Genomic DNA, 21739 nt, shown 5'->3' on the forward strand with positions numbered 1-21739 from the left:
AAAAGTCTTAAATATTTCACAATTTTGCCAGAGATATTTTTGCTGAGAACTGTGGTTCTGGGAAGTTGAATTTGGACTGTGCAGTTTGAGCACATACAGGGCAGGATTTTCATTCCCGTGGCCTGATCGCACCATTGGGATGAAATGCTGGTTGGGAACCCACTAATGTAGGTGATGATCTAATTTGAATGAAGCATTGATGCCCCCCACACACCTCCGAACAACCTGGTCTGCTAACGGGAGGCTGCCTCCATTCATCAGTCTTCAGAGTCTTCCGTGGGATGTCCACATGCCATCTGGAGCTTCTGTCTGTGCCCTCAGTGGGCAATTAAATTTAATAGTCATCACCTCCTGCATATTTAAGTACCGCTCAGTAGCTGAACTGTCAGGTCATATAGTAATTGTGTATTGAATATTTTAAGCCTCCTCAGTAACACAAGCATTGCTGAGAGCGTTATTTCATAGAGATTGACCAAAATTGATGGTCAAGTAGATGTTTTGATTTTCTATAATTTACCATTCATGTGGTTGAAGTCTCATTTCACATTCTCACTTGGGCTATCCTGCTGGAAGTGCCTCTAATGGAATTAATTACATATATTAACTGTAAAAGAAGTTGACCTTACTTTTTACGTGCAAGTTTGGTACTTTAGAGAAAGATGACAGTGAAACATGTGTAGTATTTTTATAACTTGATTAAATATTTGCACAGGAGTCTTTGTTCCATACAGGGGAGGATTTTTGCAAAATACTGTTGGGTGGGGACAAAGTCTGAGTAGCGCTTGAGATATTAAAACAATTGGTTAAGTAATTCTTAACAGCATTTAGATTTTTTTATTATTCATCCTTGGCATCTGGGTATTCATTGCTGGCAAGACTAGCATTTATTGATCATCCTTAATTGCTGTTGAGAAAGTGGTGATGAACAGCTGCAGTCTATGTGGTGTAAGTACTCTCACAGTGCTCTTGGGGACGGAGTTCCAGGATTTTGATCTAACACTGTGAAGAAGCACGGAAGTGTTTCCAAGTCAGGATGCTGCATGACTTGGACGTGAAATTGCAGGTCATGAGATGAGGAAGTCAGCAGGTTAGAAGATCAAATTTCAATCTTGCGAAATTTAACTTTTACATTAAAAAAATCATATTGCTTCAAAAAATCATATTTCTTCAAACAAATGTATGGGAAAACAGAATAAAGATTTAAAAACTATCTGTCTGAAATGCAGATATTCATATTATTTGCCTTCATTTATTGTAATTAAACTCCACAGTCTAAGAATTACATTTTTAACACTGCTGTTGTTTGCAATTAGAAACTATTTTTGGATGCAATCTTAAGTATAGATTACTTGTACTAAATAGATTTAAAATAATAGATTCCTTAAACATTATTCAGCTGCAGCTTCCAGCAATCACAGATCCAAAGTGTCCACATTCTATGAGTTGAAGGAGCTTCTAACCTCCTCGGTATGGTCAGTTTAAACAGACTCACATGTCAAGTCCTCTTTCATGATAATTTCTGGCCTTTAACTCTTACTCAGTCATTTAAATGGGACTCATTTTGTCAACATTAGAAAGCTGGAGAATTGATAAAGATTGCAAAGGGGAGGAAAAGTGGAATCAGATTAACTTTGTGACTAAAAGGGAATGGAATTCTACCCATCCATTGCCCCCTAGCTCCCCTTCCCAGGGGGACAACATTTATTGAAGCTGAAAGCTAAACTTCAAAAGTAAATTTAAAACATGAATTTGGGTTCCCCAACTCTCATTTAGCATGCCAATACTTTCAGCTATAGCTGTGATTTGAGCCTTGCATAGTCGTTCAGAAAATAAATCTTTCATACAAGAGAACAAAATACAAATCAGAGCCTAATGGCTCTGCATTTTCGATGGGCTGAATTTTACACTGATCAGGCAGGCACGTGCCCAACCCGATCTGGCGTGAAACTATGTGAGATGACACCCTGCGAGCATCCTGAGGTCATCCTGCTCGTGTGATATTTCAGTAGGCGGACGCGTGCAGGTGTCGGAGCCATGCCCTCAATCAATTAAAAGCCCACTTAAGGCCATTAAAAAGGCAAGATTTCATGCTGCCCATGTGATTCGCGCTTGTCCAAAAGGCCCCTGTCATGTGAACCCAAAGTCCACTCAGTGCCTGTGCAATAAAGTTTAGAGTCACTCATGTCCAGCATTACAACTGGCGAACCCTGCACCAAAAATAAAAGGTGAAGCATACTCAGGCCATCGTTACAAAAGCAAATTTAATGTTATTGTCACATTCAAATCACATTGACATGACTTTTACTAGTGTTGATCTCCACACCAAACATAACTGAACAGAAGATCACCCGTGACAGTCCCTGCGTTTAACTTATGTTTACAAGTGCTGCACCTTGGTGCAACCCCCCACCCCCTCCGCCGCTCGGTGGCACCGGCATTGGAAACAGCCTGCCGACTCTGCTGTCTTGTTGACCTTGGCACGAATCGTCCTCTGGACAGTGGAGCCTGTGCTTGCCCTGCCTGGGAGAGAGTGGCCAGTGCCATGGGCTGGCATCTCCCCAATCATTGCAGCCTTATCAGATGCCACAGTCACTGGCAGAGAGGAGCCCGCAGTAATGACAAGCAGCTCGTGTGCCAGTATGAGGTCACTCTGGATCCATCTGCTCACCATTGATGGATGGGCACCTAGCTCGAATATTGGGTGCCTCATCCATCTCCCACACTGGCACTGACCACCTGAGGTCAGTGCCTGTGTGAGTGATTGCAGGTCTGAGCGCAATCCCAGGAATCCCTGATTCTGTCCCTGGAGTTGCCTCGCCTTGAGAGTCACCACTTTCTCAGTGGAGGAGTCAGTGTCCTCGGCCATGAGGGTCAATGCAGTGGTCATGCTCTGCAGGGTCTCCTCCACAGCGGAGACCATGGCACGCAGAACATTATGGATCTCCACCAGATCCTTTCGCACAACTCACTGGATGTCTAGCATCTGCTGCCTGATGGATGACTCCAGAGGCTCATCATCTGCCTTCAATTAAGCATCATCCTGGTCCCCAGCAGTCCTCCAACTGCCGACGCCCTGGGCACCCTCTGCCTCTGCCTGCACCTCAAGTGAATGTGAAGTGCCCTCACCAATGTGCATCGACAATGTAGCTAATGATCTAATGCCCACCGAGGTGCTGGTATCTGCGCTGGTGCCTAGTTCAGAGACCGGGTGTGACACAGGTGCAGATGAAGCCCAGCAGTCCTCTGGTGTCAGGGGTGGCCCTTCGGGGTCCTGAGAATGAGTGCATGCTGGCAAATTTAAGGGACAAAAACAACGTCATTAGTTAAAATCATCACACTGTCACTGTGCATGCTAGGAACTCTGGTGAGACAATGGAGATCAACATCATGGTGCCCTCGTCTTTCAATGATCAATGGGGACTCCCATCAATTAAGAGACTACGGCCTGTAATGTCCGCACTCCCCAGCGTTGGATTTGGGGGGGTTACCCCAAAGATGTGCTGGGGAATTCCCCTGGGAAGTTCCCAGGCAAGGGTTTGCACAGCAATTGCCTAAAATTGCTAACTTCCTCTGGACAATTGCGCTGTGCTGGGAACCATCCAAAAGTGCGAGTTAAATCGCAAACTGCGGATGTATCTGCCGGGATTATACCAATAGTACCTAGGAAAGGTTAGATGAATTAAAACCTCTTCTAACTTCCGGGCAACTATTGTAAAGACCCAGAACGACCCACAGGACTCCCTCATACCCCAGCACCCCTCAACGGAGATTTGCCCCTCCCCCTACCTTGGGACACCTCCCCCCATCCCCGACCTTTGGAACCCCCGATCTCTAGACCTCCCTAGCTCCGGACTACTGCCCGACCTCTGGCCACAACCCCCCCACCCATACACCAGACCTCGAGACGCTGTCACGCTGACCCTGGAACACCAACTGACCCCCCGCCACCCAACTGTGGGACACTACCCCCCACTACCCAAACTCTGGAACCCCTGACATCCAGACCCCCTACCCCAGCCCCCCCGGATCCTCCTGAAATCCAGACTCACCAAAACTCTGGACCCCCCCCCGACAAGACCTCTGGACCTCCTCACAACCAACCCCTGGGCCCTCCCCTACCCAACCTCCGGACCCTCCCCCTCCACCCTACCTTGGGACACCCCTCCGCCCCTGACCCTGGGACAGAACCCCTCCCACCACCCCCCACCACCCAACCTCAGGCTACCCCCAAACTCCAAATCCTATTCACTTACCTTCGACACTTTACCTTCCTCCTAACCTGTCAATTTCCCTGGCCCTTTAAACTTACAGCACTTGCTGCCGTGAAAAAGGTAAAAAAAGGGGCCTTGGCCTCTTTGAGTGTGCTGGATCTAGACTTCGCTGGGGCCTGCGAGGAGTCTTTTAATGGCAGGCCCCAAGCAGCTCCGGCAAACGGAAGCGGCAATACAATTTTCAAGACCAGGTAAGTGTGCATTTATTTCTTCTAATTTCTGTGGGCCAGCACTTTCCCACCCTAGCCAGAAGTTATGGCCCTACAGTAGAATGGTTGCACAAGCCTCTGTGCAACCTCTGTGCACTGCGCTCTTACCTTCTTCTGACACCCCCGCCTCTCCATGCCCGGTTGCAAGGGGAGCATGCCGGCTCTCCAGCTCGAGGGGGGGCATCCTGCTCAAACCTGGTCAGCAGCAGCAGGTTGTGTATGCCTCCGCCAGTCCGCGATCTCTCCAGTTGGTTATGGCTTGTCTTCTCCTGAAAGGACAGAGGAACATTGATTAGTCCACTCTCCACCTGCAGCCCCAGCTGAGGAACACCCTGCAGTGCTCATCCGAGTCACGGTCCTAGAGCCACAAGGCAATCAGTCCGAGCAGCCAGGGCTTACATCGGAGCTGGCCAAGGGGGGTCATTGATAGTTGGCATTCAGACACTAACACCCATGAGCTTAACACTTCACCTCTGAACCTCTTGCGGCACTGCCCCCACGTGCACCGCACAACATCATGACTGCTGATCTGGGCTGCCACCTCTTTTCTGGCCATCTTCGTCAGATGTGGTAGCCTCCTCCTTCCGCCCCTTGGTACAAGGGTGTCCCGCCTAGCAGCCACCCCTCCAGGAGGACAGTGGAGCACTCATCCGATATGTGGGGGGTTGAGTGCCCATCCGACCTGACCTCCCACCTGGCGTTTCCAACCTCTGCCGAGACCATAAATACCGTCTCTGTTACGCAGACTGTATGCTTCTTCACCGGCAGCCTTCAAGGGGCTGCCTGTGCAGTTTTTAAACTGGTCGCTGGTTTGCCATCGAACCCGGTGGCTGACCAGCCCCTGCCCCCGCCTGGCCCTTCCCAACCATTGGGAAGCCGTGCTTCACACTGGGCGGGCCTGTTTCTTGGCCACTCCTGGGCCCGCCGAACACGCCCGCCCACCAAGCTGAAAATCCAGCCCTTATGGAGAGAATTCCCCCCCGTCAGGGGGATTGTCCAGGCGCGGATACGGGCGGGCACAGACCTGATCAGCGCCCCCGATCGGGTCCGCGCCGCCACTTTACATGGGCGGGCCAATTAAGGAAGCACAGTGTGCTCCCTCAGAGGTGCCTCAGGGAGATAAGTCTTAAAACTGAGAAATTGTAATAAAGAAAAAAAATTTAAGACATGCCCCCTCATGTGACAGTGTCACATGAGCTGGGACATGTCAATGAACTTTAATGAAAAATTTTATTTAATTTTTAAGCCCTTCATGAAACCTCCTTCCGCCCGTGGATGAGGTTCCATGAAAAATGCAAAGGCCGCCTGGGCTCTTCGCCTGCACGCCAACCTTAAGGTTTGACAGGCAGCTCTCTCAATAGGGTTAATTATTAATTAATGGCCTTAACAGGCCTTTGACAGTTCAGCGGGAGCGCAGCTGCGCTCTCGCCAAATTGAAAATCTAAATGACGCGCAGTGACGTCAGGACACATGCCCAATTTCACCCTGCGTCATTTTACACCTCAGCGAGAGGGCGCCGCCCCTGCTCACCAAGCCAAAAATCCTCCCCTATGTTTATTTCACAAAAGACATTTTGATGTATCTGCCCAAAGCAGTGGCTCTAACTAAATACTGACCAGAATCACAGTGTTGCTTGAAGATTCTAGCATGCAGAATACAAGACAATCATTGAATAAATATAAACTTTGCAACTTTCTAATTTATTCTGCATTTACTGAAAGAAAACAGCCATGTTAAGAACCTTTGCTCAATAGCTACAGGGAGAGATGTTATCATATTGCGCTATTTAAACACCATAAGGAACCACTCCGAATAATTACAATATAATAGAAAATAACACAACACAATCCAAGAAAGTAGTTTAAAGAAGATACATAGGTTGAAGAGTAGTATTTTTTAGTGGTGACTAATGATGCCTACCTGCAATTGTTTGCCCATCAAAGTAACATTTTCATGACTTACGTTAATTGTTAGTGGTCCACCACAGGAGTCAAACAATCTTTATGTTAGCCAACAATGAGATGAACTATAATTTACTGTGTACTAAGTATTGAAAACTGTAGTATAAAGGTATCTGGCATAGCAAGGTTTAATGTGGGACTGGGAAATAATACCGCCATAGTGTGATGTAAAGAGGCACATGACCTGAGGCTAGATTCATTTGTGGACTGGACAGAGACTTGTGTAGATGCACGCATGGAGTTAGCTCATAGCTCGGGCTATGCCCTGTATATATGTATATAGTTACGTGTTTTCAATATGCACTTAATGTTCAACCGTTCATGAGACCTACTGAACATACAACATACAACATGCAACAAGTTCCCTTTTCTGTGGATTTGGAATACAGGTATTGCTAAACTTGAACAAAAGAACTTGATTACAAAAAGTAATAATTTTTAGAGTTAATTTGGAAAGAATATTGATGCTGTCAGTCTTGAAGCACCTTGCATTATCTGAGGTGTTGCCAATAAACTCCTCAGCTAATTATCACCCATCACTATGGTTTCAACACTAATTTCCTGGGCACAGTTAGGAAGCTGATTAACTCTTGTGACCAACTTACTGCCCTATGTTGGTTTTCAATTCATCCAGGTCCATGCAGAGCTCCAACAGCTCCATAAGGTTTGTTGAACAGAAGTTTAGTTTTTTCTGTATACTATTTTTAGGGCAGTAGTTAAAACATTCATGTACCACTTCCACTATTTAACACAATCATTTTAAATACATAGTCATTAACCTATGTTAAAATAATGCAGGCAGGAAGGTGAACACTAAAAATGGTGCATAGACAAAGTTCCATTCAGCAGAATGTGAGTGCCATTTTTCACAAGTTTTCACAAGTTATCATCAGTCAGAAAGTCATTAATGACTTAAGGAGATTTTTTTTTAGCTTCCATTTATAATCACAGGCATTGTCAACAAGCAGAACACATCTCAGTCTTTAACTGTGTGTTACATTGAAGACAGTTTAATGCAGAGTTAGAAATGAAAGCTAAAATAGAAGATAAATTGATGGACAAGGCCTTAACATTTTTTAGCATGTTAATAATGATGTGTTGATAAAGTAAATAAATAAAAACAAATAAATATTTCTTCCCCACAACCAGTGATCAGTTAGGCTTCTTAACAACCTTCAGTACAACTTTATGAATGTATGAAGTGGAACAATGGTAAGCAATGATTATAATATGTATCTAGATAAATGTCTGAAACATTTCAGCTGTACTTCAGTCACACATGCAAATTTCTGTTTTACTTTGCAAAATATAAAATAGAGATTTGACAAATCAAATAACTAGGATGCTAGATGGGGAAATGTTCAGGTAAAGGTATATTTATAAGCCAAATGAGAAAAGTCAAGGCTGTAGAGCAGAGTGGTGATTTGGGTAAAATCTACGAGAGTGCATAAGGTAGGGGCAGAGAGTTTAACCAAGGCTGTAGGGCACACTTGACTAGGATCACATAAGGAAAACATTGTAAGAAGTTAAAATTAAAGATGCTATGTCTGGGTACGTAAAGCATTAGTACAAGATAGATAAATTGTTAGCACAAATAGAGATAAATGGGTTTGATCTGCAAGTCATTACTGAGACATGGTTGCAGGGTGACTAAGGTTGGGAACTAAATAGTCGAGGTACTTGAAATTTAGAAAAGATAGGGAAAATGGAAAAGGAGGGGATGAGTAGCCCTAATAATAAAAATTGAGATAAAGACTATAATGAGGAAGGGTCTTAGCCCAGAAAATCAGGATGTAGAATGAGTATGGGGATGGCTAAGAAATAACAAAGGGCAGAAAATATTTATGTGGGTAGTTTCTAGCCTTCCTAACAGTAGTTGGAAGATTAGACAGAGTACAAATCAGCAAATTAAATGTAACAAGGGTACTTCAATAATTTGGGGGATTTTAATCTTCATAAAAACTGGGCAAAGCAAATTGGCAAGACTAGTTTGGAGGATGAGTTCATGGAATGAATTTGGGACAGCTTTCTAGAACAATATGTCAAAGAACCAACTAGGGAACAAACTAATTTGAATGTAATATTGTGTAATGAAGCAGAGTTAATTAATAATCTTGTAAAGGATCATCCTGAGGAACAGTGATCATAATATGATAGAAGTTTATACTGCGTTTGAGTGTGCTAGGGTCAGTCCTGAAACTAGAATTATAAATTTAAAGCTAACCAATTCTGAAGATATAAGGGTCAAGTTGACTAAAGTAGATGAGGAAATTAAATAAAACAATGTAATAGTAGATAAGCGATGATGAACATTTATAGAAATAATTTATTTATAGAAGCATTTAACAATAGTAAAGAGAAAATACTTAGAAGATAATGTGACTAAAATCCAACAAACATGATCTTATTGAATGGCAGAGCAAATTTGAAGGATTGTACGGGTTACTACTGCTTCTATTTCTTGCATGATAAGACCTATCGGATTCTTCTGAAATCTAATCAAACCCTGGATCTTTCAAACATCAAGTAATCTCTAATTGACCTCAGGAAGGCTCAGCAATTGTACCTTGTGGGAACTTGTCAAGTTACACACAAAAGCATCTGAATAGCACAGTACATTGTGCATCACATGGTATATTATTACTGCTATGCCATAAAAGAGTATATTCTCTTGAGTTACCGCAAGTAAAGCTAATATTTATAAATAATGTCTTATGAATTGTAGTTTCAGTGTTTTTTATGTGTGTGGTTGACATAAAGTTGGGTCTATGATCATTATATGTAAATTTTCTGTTTTAATAATACTTTTGTGTTTTTTACAATAAAGATTTTTTTCATTCTACAGATGGGACATATGGATTCTACAGACAGCACAATAACTTCTTCGATGATGTGGATTGGTCGTACACCGGTAAGCAATTAGTTGTGCAAAATGACAGACCTATGTAAATTGACAAATTACTAACCTATGTAAATTTATCTAGTCTTGAAACTCAAGACAACATAACTTTTAGAATGGTAAAGATTAATTTGTGGGTATAGATTCATGAAAAAATTAAATGTAGCAACATGAATTATAATTCTAAACTCTGCTCTTATCCCACAACTAGGCTTGGTGAAGCATGGTAAAATACATTTTATTTTCTTAATTATAGAGTTCCATGTATAAGGGTAATTTTCAAGCATATAATTAATGATGCAGCTTTTCACTGGCTTGGAGATGATGTTTCCTGCATTCCACGTTCTTTCATATCATTGAATACAGAAGTGATAATACATTGCTGCTTAAGTATAGAGTGGAAATACTCATCCTACTTAGGAAACCAGTACAACAGATACTTCTGGTTATGAGTTCCTATGACATATCTGCTCCGTCACAATGACTGCATACTTCCATCTCCAAACCTGTGCTGAAACCCTCATCCGTGCCTTTCTTACCTGCAGACTGGATTATTCTAGTGCTCACCCTACCTGTCTCTACCTTCCACTCTCCATTAGTTCGACCATTTCCAACACTCTGCTGTCCATATTCTAACTCCCACCACATCCCATTCACCCATCAAACCTTTGCTCATCATGGAATTCACAGAATTTATAGAAGAGGACTGATGTAAGAACAACTGAAAATTGATGGTCTCCTAACTCTGCCATAGTATGCTCTGTTAATAACCTAGGAATAGGTTCCTTCAATGTTTGTGTGTATTGTAAGCATGTTTACTTCCAAAGAATTACATTCAGTGCATGTAAACACACCCATCCAGAAATAACCTATATTTTTCACTATCACATCATCCATATTTGGACATACATTCTATATATCGATTAATTTTTGTGTGAAAATGAATATTTTGGTATCAATTTTCTATTTTTGGCTGTGAGAATTCTGTCTGCATTATGTATGATGAGGCCTTTTAGAGCTCTCCATAAGAAAAAGAAAATAAAATTTCTAGTTTCATTCCTTTTCTTTCAACAAGTGTGGATAACATAACATTATGTAGAACAGATCGCTAGATCCTGAATGGAAACAGTAACACTGATGCAAATGCAGCTTGGGTACATACTGAAGAGTGCCATGTATCTAGTTTTTTTTGAAGACTTGCTTGTCCACGCTGTCTCATCTTTGATGTTTTACTCAAACTGAAAAACTTAGATCAATATTCTAAGTACAGGACACCATCAAGGTTAGGAAGAGAAGAGAAGGTAAATGAAGAAGTGGTGACTTATGTGGTACCAAGCTTGTTTTTTAAAGGAATAAGAAAGATCCAAAGGAGATAAGGAGTTGCTTTGAAATCTTGGAAGCCAATGACTTAAAATAGGGATGAAAACAACAATTCCTTGTATTTATGCAGTGCCTGTAATACAATAAAATGCCCTAAGACACTGCATAGGATTGTCACAAAAAAAAATGACACTAAGCCGCAAAGTAGATATTAGGACAGATGAACAAAAGCTCAGTCAAAGGGGTGGGTCTTAAAGAAGATAAGAGGTAGAGAGGGAGAGAAGTTCAGTGAAGGAATTCCAGAGATTAGGGATTTTACAGCTGAAAGCAAAGCTATCAATAATGGAGCAATTAAAATCAGGGCTGCTCAAGAGGCCAGAATTGGAGGAACGCTGATATTCCAGAGGGTTGTAGGGCTCGAGGACATAACAGAGTTAGGGAAGGATGAAGCCTTGGAAGTTTTGAAAACAAGGATGAGAATTTTAAAATTGAGATTTTGGTTTACTCAGTCAATGTAGGTCATTGAATACAGGGGTGACTGGTGGTCAGGACCTGGTATGAGTTAGACGAAGAACAACAGAACTTTTGATGAATTCAAAGTTACAGATCGTAGAACATGAGAGCCCAACCAGTAGAGTTCATGTCTAGAGGTAAGAATGAGGTGGATGAGAGGTTCAGCAGCAAATGAGCTGAGGCAGGAAGAGAGTCGGGTGATGTTACGGAGGTGACTGTAAGTAGGCTTAGTGATGGTGTGGATATGTGGTCAGAAGCTCATCTCTGGGTCAAATATGACACCAAGATTGTAAACTGTCAAGATTAGCATCAGGCACTTCCCAGGGAGGAATAGAATCGATAGTGAGGGGACAGTTTGGTGCAGGGACCAAAGACAATTGCTTTGAACTTTCCAATACTTAACAGGAGGACATTTCTGATCATCCAGTACTGCAAAGGATCAAGAGATCCGTTCAACAATTTACAGCAAGTGTAGAGATTGAGAGAGCTGGTGTCAATATAGAGCTGGGTGTCATTAGCGCATGTGTGGAAACTGATGCTGTGTTTCTGAATAATGTTGCCAAAGGGCAGCAGGTAGGTGAGAGATAGAAGGGCTGAAGGGTGGATCCTTGAGGTCTCTGGAGGTAATAGTGAAGGAACAGGAAGAGAAGCCATTGCAAGTGATTCTTTGGCTATGACTGGATAACTAAGAGTGGAACCAGGCAAATGGAATCCCACCCAGCTGGATCAGAGTGGAGAGGCATTGGAGGAGGCTGGTGTGGCAAACCTTGTCAAAGCCTGCAGACAGATCAAGAAGGACAAAGAAGGATAGGTAATCTTTGTTGTGTGTCATTTGTGACTTTGTTATAACAACCATTTCAGCACTGTGACAAAGTGAAACAAGATTGGAGGTTTCCTGAATTGATTTATCTCTTTATTAGAATTGATGCATCTAAATATTGATTCTACAAAGATATGATGGAAAGCATTGTGTATAGGATGGTATACTTCTTGCTTAAAGAACAGGAGATTAAGTTTTAGAGGGGCACTGATCAAAGAAATATCAATAAATAATGTAAGAGAAGTTAATCAGTAACAGGCTGCAGGCTAGAATTGAAGAAGGAGCTACTTATCAGCAAGCAAATTTTTCCTGCAACTTATGAGGGAAGAAGTGCTGGAAAAATATATCAAAAACTGATTGCCAAAGCAGAACTACTTTTTTTTATTTCACTTGCATGAGTTTGCAGTGACCAAAAACAGAAATGATCAGAACATTAATCAGGAGAATTGAATTTTTGGTACAAGGTAACAAGTCAATCAATGGAATAGGGGACCAATGTAAGATTTTTGGATTTGGGGACCATAGATACCTAAGATAAGCAGTCGACGTTTCAAAAGTAATTTTAAGATAGTTTATTAAGAAGCAACAATTTAGAAATGATCCATTAACTAATTAGACAGAAAAAGAATGCAACCTGTGACCGTTGAAATGGTTTACCGATCCCAGAGGACAAACAGATGGTTGGCACAGTGTGTTGATCTCAGCAGCTTATGGTGGCAGCATTCTGCTCTCTAGTCAAAGAGTTAAGGAACTCTTCCCTCAGTCTTCCTCCTCTGATCCATCTTCCATTTGAAGAATGCAACTGCTTGACAGGCACTGCCACCTCACCAGGTCTACCCCCTGTTCCCGAGCACTTGTTAATATACCCTTTTTCTGGGGGCTGGTGGCTCACCCAGCTGACCTCGAGTAGGGTGATGAACGGGAGAGGAGTAACTACACTGACATTTTGGGTACCTGTCCTGTATTCATTGGTCAGAAGTGTTTGAACAGGTGATTGACACAGGGGGCAGAATTTTACCCCCATCGGGGGTGATGTTCAGGACCGGACACGTGGAGATACGCCTCCGATTGGGGGGGGGGGGTGGTGCCATTTTACATGGGAGGGCCAATTAAGGCCCGCCCAGCGCGACGTCCACCAGGAAGCACTATGCACTCCCTACGCAGGCAGGTGGGGATTCCCTGAGCTGAGAGTTGCTCTTTCGCGCATGCACGTGAAAGAGAGCACTCATCTCCCTGAGGCTAAGTGCTGCCTCAGGGAGACCAGCTCCACATTAAAAAATATTAAAAATAGAAAAAAAAAAAATTTCCCTGACACGTCCCCTCATGTGGCACTGTCACATGAGTTGGGACATGTCCACCACTTTTAGTTACACTTTTATTAAAAATTTAAAAGCCTACATGAAACCTCATCCTGCCCATGGATGAGGTTTCATGCTTTTTCTTAAACCCGCCAGGGCTCCCGGCCTGCCCACCAGCCTTAATGTTGGACGGGCAGGTCCATTAATAACATTAAGTACTTTGTCAATGGCCTCAATAGGCCATTGACAGGTCGGCGGGCACACAACTGATTCGGCTGAGCCCCGGCCAACCTGAAAATTTAAATGGGGCGCAGTGACGTCATCCCGTGTCCTTTTACGCGTCAGCGAGCGGGCCCCGCCCTCGCTTGCCGACAGGAAATCCTGATGAGGGTAAGTTACCAGCTCGAGTTCAGCTATTTAGTTTATGTCATGCTGAGGGTTATTTCCTTGTCCTTTCTAAACACTTGCATAGATAAGGGGTACACAAGATGCCATGCTACCAACATGGAATGTCATCATGGAAGCCTGAACCAAGTGACCCTGGCGCTTCTAGGAACTGTTTAGTACTTACTTTTTCGAAGAAAGAAAAGTGCTAGCTGATCCCATAAGAGTTCCAAAATATGCAGAAAATACCAGTTTATTAAAGACTCCAATTTCTTACAGCACTACGACTATCAAGGGTCTTTAATCTAAACAAAGGAAACTACAAAGGTATGAGAGGCAAGTTAGTTATGGTAGATTGGGAAACTACATTAAAAGATATGGTGGTAGACAGGCAGTGCCTAGAATTTAAACAATTAATACAACAAATTTATATACCTTTACCACACAAAAACCCATCAGGAAATGTGATCCAACCATGACTAACAAGAGAAGTTAAGGATTGTATTAGATCAAAGGAAGAGGCCTATAAAGTTGCCAGAAATAGTAGTAAGCCTGAGGATTGAGAGTATTTTAGAACTGAGCAAATGAAAATCAAGAAACTGATAAAGGAAGGGAAAGTAGAAAATGAGTGCAAACTAGTAAGAAACATAAAAATAGACTATAAAGCTTCTATAGGTTTGTAAAAAGGGAAAGATTAGCCAAGACAAATGTGAGCCCATTACAGCCAGAGGCTGGAGATTTTATAATGGGGATCAAGGAAATGGCAGAGAAACTAAAATATGCCTATGTTCACGGAGAAAGATATAAAAGATCTCCCTAAAATAGAAAACCAAGAGACTAGCAAGATTAAGGATCTGAAAGGAATTAGTATTGGTAAAAAAGTAGTACTGGAGAAATTAGTGGGACTGAAAGTTGACAAATCACCTAGCCCTGAGGATCTATATCCCAGAGTATTGAAAGAGATGGCTATAGAGATAGTGAATGCCATCTTCTAAAATTCAATAGATTCTGGAATGGTTCCTGTAGGTTGGAAGGTAGCAAATGTACCCTGCTATTTAAGAAAGGAGGGAGAGAAAAAAACTACAAAGGAACTGTTAGCTTGACATCATTTGTAAGGAAAATGCTGGAGTCTATCATAAAGGATGTGAAAACTGGACACTTAGAAAACAATAGTAGGATTGGGAAGGATCAACATGGATTTATGAAAGGTAAATCATGTTTGACAAACCTGTTAGAGTTTTTTGAGGATGCAACTAGCAGAATGAATAAGGAGAAACCATGGATGTGGTGTATTTGAATTTTCATAAGGTTCAACACAAGAGGCTAATATGCAAAATTAGAGCACATGGGATTGAGGGTAACATACTGACATGAGTTGTGAATTGGTTAATGGACAGAAAACAGAGAGTAGAAGGGGTCATTCTTTCAGGTTGGCAGGTTGTGACTAGTGTGATACTGCAAGGATCAGTACTTGGCCCCCAGCTATTCACAATCTATATCAATGATTTGAATGTGGGATCAAATGTAACAATTCCAAGTTTGCTGATGACACAAAACTAGGTAGGAAGGTGTGTTGTGAGGAGGATACTAAGAGGCTTCAAGGGGATTTAGGCTGAGTATGTGTGCAAGAATATGGCAGATTGAACATAATGTGAAAAGTGTGAAGTCACCCACTTTGGTAGGAAAAGCAGAAATGCAGAGTATTTCTTAAAAGGTGACAGATTAGGAAGTATTGATGTCCAAAGGGACCTGGGTGTCCTTGTTCATAAGTCACTGAAAGATCACACACAGGTGCAACAAGCAATCAGAAAGGCAAATGGTACATTGGCCTTGCAAGAGGATTTGAATACAAGAGTAAAGAAGTATTACTACAGATGTTTGGAGCCTTGGTGAGACCACACCTGGAGTATTGTGTGCAGTTTTGATCTCTTTACCTAAGGAAGGGTGTACCCACCATAGTGGGGGTGCAACAAAGGTTCATCAGGCTGATTCCTGGGATGGCAGGATTGTTTTATGAAGAGAAATAGAGGAGACTGATCTTGTATTCTCTAGAGATTAGAAGAATGAGAGGTGAACTCATTGTAACATACAAAATTCTTACAGGCCTTGCCAGGGTAGATGTAGAAAGGATGCTTGTTCTGGCTGAGGTTTCCAGAACCAGAGGACAGACTCATAATAGGAGGTAAGCCATTTAGGACCACGATGAGGAGGAATTTCTTCATTCAGAAAGTGGTGAATCTTTTTAATTCTCTACCTTGGATGGTTGTGGAGGCTTAATCATTGAGTATGTTCAAGACAGAGATTGATAAAATTCTAGATATTAAAGATATCAAGGGATATGGGGACGGTGCATTGAGGTAGAAGATCGGTATGATCTAGTTGAATAGCGGAACAGGCTCAAGGGGCTGAATGACCTACTCCTGCTCTTTTTTTTCTTTGTTCCTATGATCATGAATTCCAACTCAGTAAGAAAGCAATGAAAGAACTGGTGAAGGTTAAGGAGGACTAAACAAATCATTACTGAAATAAAACAGAAAATGCTGAAAATACACAATGGCTTGAGCAACACCTGTAAAAAGAAAACACAAGTCAGTATAATGGTTGCATATCTTTCATTAGAATATATTGCAAGCTAGTTGATGGAATTCTTAATTCGCTCATCAAAAACTGAAAGCTACTGATAGCTAGCGTGTGGAATTCTCCAACCCTAAGTTGGCTCTTAATTTGTTTTGCAGGTTGCTGGTGCATTCCTGTGTTCCATCAGTGTTTGATTGTGCTAACACTGGACCTTAATAGTAGCCATACAAAATTATCTTTTTCTTTCTCTCCTCCTGGACAATACTAACTGCTCTAAAACTTCTCCTCTTCGAGGTGGTAAATTCAAAACTGGAAGGTGTCTATGTTGGTCTGGAACCTTGCTGGGGGTGTCAGATAATGGCAGCGTTTCTCTCCTCTTCTCTCTTCAAAGACTAAATACCATGCTCTACCTAGCAACTCATATGACTGAAAAACCTTGGAGCCTAAGCCTGTGACTTTAACTTCAAATCAAGTGCTTCACTACTTGGTCTACTGTGTGGCATCATCCTCTGCAGTTTCTTCTTGATTATTTTTCTGGTGGCATAGCAACTCAAGTTGCTCTGAGGTTACTCAGCAGGCCACTGTATCCAAATGCAGTAAATGAATAGCTGAGCTGCACAGTAGGATTATCTTGGGTTTTATTGCCTTGGCAGTCATTGTATGATGCTTGTGATAAAAGAAGGCTATGGGATATTTCTTAAAAATCAATGTTGATTAGTGGCCCCTTCACACAGTGCCTGCATTGGCATAGATTGGTGTTTGAACTGAAGATACTTCACCAGAGAGATTTTCTTTTTTTTAATTTTTCTTAAATAACTAAATCTAAATGAGATTATTTCAATTTTATATGGTGTCAACTTGTTCAACATATGATGAATACCCAAAGTCCAATGCTGCCTTTGTAGAACAAAATGAATCCTCTGCATCACAAAAAGTAAAGCAAAAAGATTTCACTTATATTTGTCTGGTAACTAACACCCCGCAGAGTCCATAGCTGCTACTCTCACTGTGCGTGGGTTTGCAGCTATTAGACATAGCAATTTCGTGAGGGAACAAAATGGAATGAGAAAGAACTCTGGACACTATGGTGACAACCTGGTGATACTGTGTACTCAGAAGCAAACCATGCCGCCACTATGATTTTTGAGCTTCTGAGGCAAGATTTTTATTTTACAAAGCATACACATAAAATGTCTGTACTTGCCTCTTAAGTTATGTTTCCCATAATCCTGCATTGTGCCTATTTTCCCTGGAGGGACCATAAAACATTGAAACAACATGGAGAGTAACTCAAGTGTTCAATTCAATTTATTTTTCGCTGTATATATTCACCTACTGCATGCTCCAAAGAATGAACTGGAGATGCTAAAGCAGTAAAGTAATTAACTGGGTGTCATCCTTGGGGGCTCCTTCCATTATATTAACCTTGAAAGGGATGGTGTTAGGAAGGAGATAGCTTGTTGCTTTGGAGATGTCTGAATCATAATGAGACCAGTTACATTTTTAAGTAGCTGACTTTGAACAGCACAATAAAGTATGGTGGTACTCCCACCTCTGAGTGCTGTAAGGCCCACCATTAACAATCTTTGGTTACAGCTCATAGAGAGGTACAGGTTGAGAATGGGGCTGGTGTGACCAAGAGCATACAGAGGTTGAAGGAGACCCAAGTGAAATAGAAAACAATAAATCACAGAAACTGATCCTACCCAACAGATACAATGTACTTTCGACTGGTCAGAAGGATAGCTAGCGTGCAGAACATGGCAGCTTGGAGCAGAAGGCTGTCCAAGGCGGTGGGGGGATGGGTGGGATCATGAGTAGGGGAAGAATAACGTGGTAGGTACAGGGGATTCAATAATTAGGGTGATAAATAGCATCCTTTGTAAGCAGGAGTGAGAGCCCAGGTGATTTTTTGCTTACCTTATCTGGTGCCTGGGGTAAGGGATATCTCGAATTGGTTTGAAAGGATATGAGAGAGGGAAGGGGAGGATCCAGTGATTGTAGTCCTTGTTGGAACCAGTAACGTAGGGAAGAGTGGACAAGAGGTGCTGTTCAGAGACCACCAGAAATTAGGCACTAAGTTAAGGGGCAGAGACTTCAGGGGTTATAATCTCTGGATTATTACCCAGGCTACATGCAAACTGGCATAGAGAGATTAGAAGGTGAACATGTGACTGAAAGAGTGCTGTGGGAAAGAGGGTTTCCATTTCATGGGGCAGAGGCACCAGCACAACCACCTGAACTGGGCTGGGACCTGGGTCATAGAGGAAAGGATAAATATGACTTGAAATTAGTAACTGGTTGGGGAGGGCCCAGGTGGAAAAGACAGTATAGATAACAGGCTGAAAATAAACAAGAGAGAAGAGAGTAGAGTGAGAGTCAGAAATTGTGCTTTAGGACTTCAAATAAAGGGAAACTAAAAGCTGTAGAATAATTAAACCAGGAGAGGGAATAGGTATTTTGCAAGTAAAATGTTAAAGCAGCAGGACAGGTTAGGATGTGTGGCCAAATGAATATTCTTATGCAAATGCATTCAGTACAAGGAACAAATTAAAATAATTGCTGCCAAATATTCAACTTGGAGAGTATGACATGAGAACCATTTTGGAGACATGGCTGCAAGACATTCAGGACTGGGAACCAACAAGGAGATGTGCCATAAAAACTCCCTCCTCCATCCCCACCCCCTTTCTGTTTCTTCCCCCTTCCTTTTGTTTTTTCCAATAATTTATATCTTTTTTTTTCCTACCTATTTCCTATTTTTAAATCTTTTATGCCCCCCCCCCCCCCACCCCCACTAGAGCTGTACCTTGAGTGCCGTACCATCCATTCTTAATTAACACATTCGTTTAGATAATATCACCAACTTCAACACTTGTGTTCTTTTGTTCTTTTGTCTGTGACATCTTTTGATTATCTGCTCCTATCACTGCTTGCTTGTCCCTACAACCACACCACCCCCCTCCACTTCTCTCCCTCCACCCAACAATCACCCCCCCCACACCTTATACCAGCTTATATTTCACCCCTCTCCTTGGATTCACTCAGTTCTGTTGAAGGGTCATGAGGACTCGAAACGTCAACTCTTTTCTTCTCTGCCGATGCTGCCAGACCTGCTGAGTTTTTCCAGGTAATTCTGCTTTTGTTTAGGAGATGTGCCATATTAGGTTAAGTACTGAGTAATAAGCTAGATTTCGTTAACAGCCTAATGGTTTGTGAACATTTATCAAATAGCACTTGTAATATGAACAAGTTCAACGTAGGGCTGTTCTCTGGAATTGGGGAAGTTAAGAGGCAATTTGTCAAAGTTTTCCAGATATTAAGGGGAACACATAGATTAGATTGGAAGAAACTATGGCCAGAATTTCTCACTCATTGGGCAGGCGCGTGCCTGACCCAAATGAGCGTAAAATGACATGCAATGACATTGGGTGAGCGTCCCAATGTCATCGTGTGAGCATACCGACGTCATCACGCACTCGCATGATATTTCAGTAGGTGGGCGCGCACATGAGTTGGCGCTCGCCTGGCAATAATTAACAGGCCTATTAAGGCCATTAAAATGCCAATTGAATGAAATTTTTCACTGCCCGTCCAACCTTACAGTTGGCAGGCAGGTGAAAAGGCCAAGCAGCCTTTGGGTTTTTTAGAAATCCTCATCCACAGTCAAAATATTAGAGCCAGGCCTTTCAGGAGTGAAATTAGGAAACACTTCTTTATGCAAATAATGGTAGAAGTTTAGAATTCTCCTCCCAAAATAGCAATTGGTGCTAAATCAATTGTTAATTTGAAAAGTGAGATTGATAGATTTATGCTAGCCAAAGGTACTAAGACAAAGGTGGGTATATGGAGTTAAGTCACAGATCAGTCAGGAGCTCATTGAATGGCAGACGAGGCTCTAGGAGCTAAATGGCCTCCTCTTGTTCCTGTGTTCCTATAACAGTTTTTTTTTTTGCTGGACCATTTGAAGTACGTTTCTGATACCATAAAAGACTGAGGCTGTTGTATTTTCAGGCTGGCAGGTTTAAGAATCAACAAACATAAAACCTCATTGCTCATCCATGGTGAAGTGGAAGCATGCTCATCCTTGAGCTGGAAGGTTATGGGTTCATGCCTCATTCCAGAAACAATGTTGTCCCTTTAGTGCAGGACTGAGGAAGTGCTACAATGTTGGAGGTCTGTCTTTCAGATTACATTTTTAACAGAGGAGCCATGTAAACAAATTAGCTATAGTACTTGTCTACATTACACATCAAAACTTATTGAACATTTTGAGCATCCTGAGAATATGAGACATGCTATAATAAATGCAAGTCATTCTTATTTATTGCTGAAAAAATATATGCTGTCAAGCTTTTTGTTTTGCACTCATCAGGATAGTTTGCAACAGTAAAGAGAACAACAATTTATACTGCATGAGAAGAGAGTGCTGATTGGTCAAGATGGAGAATGCAGCATGGAACAGTTAACTGCCAAGCTTTTGTTCAAATTCAAACCAGGCAGGTTGACTCTGATATTCTTGTTTCTTTAGATCCACGCCCAGCCAATTCTCTATAAGAGCTTATTTATTTCACTCATTGTGATGGGTTAATTATCAAGTCAAGCCATAAAGCTCAAATTTTCTTTTCTCGTATATTCTTCCCTCTCCTCTTCATCAGCTGAAGATGTTGATTCTTCTTTAATCGGTGTGCTTTCCTGGAGCAAGCCACTTTCTGTCACCTTATGCACCTGATCATTATTTACTTGGAACTCTTCACAATGAATTCCAGCATGTTATCCAAACCCGGGAGGTGCATAAACTGAAGCCTATCCTGTCCTCACCTCATTGGCACATGCACATTTCAAGGAGGGAGGCACAATATGGTGATCAGGAGTGCAATCTCCCGCCGGTTGCCTGCTGCCTCACCCAGTGTGATATAGTTATAGCACAACCACTGAAGTCAGCTAGCTCAGCACGAACAGAGGATCAAATCTAGCTTTGTATGGCTCAGCAACTCGAGGTGTAGCATAGTGTAATGGCTCCATAACTAAATGAGTAATCCAGAGGCTGGACTAATGATGCAGAGAAATGAGTTCAAAACCCATCATGAATAAAAATTTTAGATATCTGTCATCAGCATACGTAATTATGAAGCTGTCAGATTCTTGCAAAAACCTAAGTGGTTCACTAATGTCCTCCTAAGGATGTAAACCAGCTGTTTACCAGGTCTGGCCTATGTTTGACTCCAGTTTCACACCATTATGGTTGACTCTTAGCTGCCCGCTAAAATGGTCTAGAAGGCCATTCTGTTATGTTAAACTTAGAAGGCCCACACCGCCATCTTCTCGGGAACAATTAGGGGTGGGTAAGAAATGTTCACATTGCCAGCAACACCTACATCTGAGCTAATGGGGGCGAGTCCCAACTCAAGTTCTTTGGGTAAGTTGATGACTATAGCTATTGCAGTGAGGGTGTTTGCTTTTATTGGGTGTGATATAAAAACAGAC

General features: G+C 42.1%; 1 protein-coding gene across 5 annotated transcripts in view; it reads left to right on the forward strand.

Annotated features, from left to right (window-relative positions):
• LOC121293028 (receptor-type tyrosine-protein phosphatase zeta-like) overlaps positions 1-21739 on the forward strand; it is a 274424-nt gene that overhangs the window by 36945 nt on the left and 215740 nt on the right. For all 5 annotated transcript variants that reach the window (XM_041215610.1, XM_041215611.1, XM_041215613.1 and 2 more), the window contains exon 2: positions 9287-9352. In XM_041215610.1, coding sequence (XP_041071544.1) covers positions 9287-9352 — 66 coding nt within the window. The remainder of the gene's footprint in view (positions 1-9286; positions 9353-21739) is intronic.

This window comes from Carcharodon carcharias, chromosome 21 (genome assembly GCF_017639515.1).
Source record: "Carcharodon carcharias isolate sCarCar2 chromosome 21, sCarCar2.pri, whole genome shotgun sequence".
NCBI classification, from domain to species: Eukaryota; Metazoa; Chordata; class Chondrichthyes; order Lamniformes; family Lamnidae; genus Carcharodon; species Carcharodon carcharias.